Below are 3,044 nucleotides of genomic sequence, written 5' to 3'. Positions count from 1 at the left end.
CACTGAAAACACCAGGTTAAGAATCAACTGTTCAGAGAAGAAAATCTTGCCACTTTATTCCCTGACACCTCCTAGATCTTGTTAGACAAGGTTTATATCAGAGTCCATAGAAGTTGTAGGTCTGTGATCCATTTAGATGATTTTTCTGTCCGTTTTAGATCGGTCTCCTAGATTCCTGCTAAAAAAATAAGAAAAGGAGTGGTCCTGGCCACTGCAACCAGACTCTGCTCTCAATTTTAGACCAACGGTGAAATACAGAAGTGGGACCCACCTGGCCCAGTCCCAAACCCACACAGAACTGAATCTGAGACATGAATCATGGCTTGTCTCTGCATGGCCTGGTGTCAGAAAGTTGCATGTGCTCAAATTGAGAAAAAAAAAACAGACGTGGGACTTCCCTCTCGCTTCTCTCTGGAGGAAGTGAAATCGCACTTCTGCAACACAGATGCATAGCTGATGTGCCTCTTTTTTTGAGACCAAAGTTCAGATTCTAGCAGCAGTCCCTTGAGGCCATCTCGAGGGTTCAGGCAACTGTACATGCATTTCAGTTAGAAAGAGCAGAGGAAATTGCTGGTGAGAGAAGTAACACGGGACAGATGTGGGTGAAATGCACGGGGCAATTTCCCGTCACCTGTTCCTCGTGCCTGATTATTATGAGCCCCTGTTTCTGCTGCTGGTGTGCTAATTGAAGTTGAGTGAAATTCCCATTATTTACACTTCTCTTTTCATTGTTTCTCAGTGAATTGAGAAAAGAAAATCAGGGCTGGCAGGTAGCATGGTGGTTAAGGCACTGGACTCCCATATGGGCTAACCAGAGTATGAATCCCAGACTGGCAGCCTGCTTTCTCACTCTCTCTCCATCTCACTCTGGTCAAAGTGGAGAAAAATAATAAACAAATTAAATAAGTAATATTTACAGAAGACTTAATAAAAAAAAAAAAAAGAAAAAGAAAACGTCCTTAGCTACAGAGTTCATAGGCCTTGAGCTCTTTCAAGCATAAAAACATTCAAGAAATAATTTGTTTATTTTGTTTTTTCAATGGATACTTGTTGCCATCTTCCAATTACAAAAGAGATCATTACCCAGAATCCATTTTGTTTGGTACTTAATAGGCTCTCAATAAAAATTTGTCAAATAAGAGAAGATACATTTATTGTTGAAAACTCCAAAAAGACAGGAACTAAGAGGGGAAAATTAGAGCAATTCACAAAGGCTACTAACCAGGGGTAGTTCCCATCAATGGGTTCATGAACTTCTCTCTAGAATACACTTGCACATAGTGGGGATCAAATTTTTCTACCACATGATGGCATAAGAATTTTTTATGTTATTAAAATTGTTTGAAGTCATTGTGATGGCTACGAAACATTTTGTCATGTGGATGTAATATAATTTCACTCTTGTTGGTTTTAGCTATTTTCACTGTTTTTCATTGATGAAAATGAAAAGGGCAGCTACAGTGACAACAACAGAATGACAATGACTTGGTGCTTATAGACACAGGAACAACCAAAATATAGAATTGTCTACATTCACCTTGCTTGTATTCTCATATCAGGAAAGAGAGGTCTCTATAAGATCTAGTCAAGATAAAACATGCAAGACTTTTTTTTTTTTGTCAGCAAGTCTAAGTATGGAATCGGGCCCCATTCTTTCTAAAACCACTTCCCAGCCACATCGGTATCAAGTAACTGAATTCCTCCAAACTTCTTTCCATTATGTACACACGTACATACTACAGTGATACTGGTCAACTGAGACATGACTTTTTTCTCTGTAAGCATTGCCTCTGTTTCATGGATGACCTAGGGAGTCATGAGAGTGCGGTTGAGAATGTCATCAACTCCTTTGGATTCCCCGGCTCTCACTACATGTACTATGACACACATTCATAATCCTAACAAACTAACAGGGCTGGGTTTCCGTTCATTCTGGTACTAGATCAATGCACCTGGAAACATTGCACTAAATTATTGGATCTGATAGACTTGGCATCAGCACCCAAGATGAAGTTCATAAGATTATATTCATCTAATGATAATAACCAATGAATTGTTGCTTTTAAAAAATTGAGTAATGAAGAGTCTCATTCTTTTTTTAAGTACCTATCCTTATTTCATTAACAATATAATGAAAAAGTAAAGGTGAATAACAGGTACCAACTCTTTGGAGAGGATATATAAATGTATGTACATATGCACACATATTCCTTAGCCAAGGTCTGCTTTTGATCAATCAAAATCTAGAGTACAGTGTGGATTTTGTCTTTGCTTGACCATTTCTCTTAAAAGAAAGCAACACAGTATGGGGGCCCCCTAACCCTCAGTCTCAGTGTTTAGGACAATGCAGACCAAGGCATTTTCTCCTGCAAATAGCAATTCCTTTGGCTCTGCTCCAGATAACATCATCTCCAAAGCTCAGGATTTTTAGGGATTACAACAATGAAAGCCCACAGAAGGTGTTTGCTCCTTTCTCCTGTGGACACAGCCTCCACCCTCAGGTGAGTGGAAAACCTAGGGGTTAGCCTGTGTGTGGTGGAAGTGGCATCTCAGCCAGGGTGACGTTACCATCTTGTCATTCACCTCTGCATTTCCAGTAAAGGGAAACTGTGTTGGAGTCCCAGGAGAGAGCAGTGGGGGAAAATTTTAAATATTAAGCCAAGAAAATGAACAAAAAGCAAAACCTTCCTGGTAAAGGAAGTGGCAAGTGGTGGCATCATGATTTTTGCAAGTGCCCACCACTGCTGTGGGGATTGAGGGACAGAAGAGTTTGTGGTTAAGAGTAGAGGGCTGTGCATATGTTACATGCTTTTTTTTCAGTGTTTTCATGGACCTTAGTTTTCCAACTGACTCATTTCCCCACTTGGCAATTAGATTAGCTTAAAGAGGAACCAGTTGCTTTAGGAGAACTGTCTAAGTTTCTGTTTCAGCAACTCTTTTTTCCCATCAGTTCAGTTAGCACCCAGCTTGCTGGCTGCTGCTGGGGCTTGGGTGTAGCTGGGGCTGTCTGAACCATGAACGGCTTTCGGGAAGCCCCTTTTTTT

At 40.4% G+C, this 3,044-nt stretch overlaps 1 protein-coding gene across 1 annotated transcript in view; it reads left to right on the top strand.

Annotated features, from left to right (window-relative positions):
* The window catches only part of MPEG1 (macrophage expressed 1), a 22,264-nt gene that overhangs the window by 11,333 nt on the left and 7,887 nt on the right, over positions 1 to 3,044 (top strand). The window contains 1 exon segment of the mRNA XM_006147416.3: positions 2,400 to 2,501. Within this exon segment, the coding sequence (XP_006147478.1) occupies positions 2,400 to 2,501 (102 nt within the window).

This window comes from Tupaia chinensis, unplaced genomic scaffold (genome assembly GCF_000334495.1).
Source record: "Tupaia chinensis unplaced genomic scaffold, TupChi_1.0 Scaffold000213_1, whole genome shotgun sequence".
NCBI lineage: Eukaryota > Metazoa > Chordata > Mammalia > Scandentia > Tupaiidae > Tupaia > Tupaia belangeri.
The sequence above is the reverse complement of the archived record's forward strand: the minus strand, read 5'-3'. Positions and strand labels throughout refer to the sequence as shown.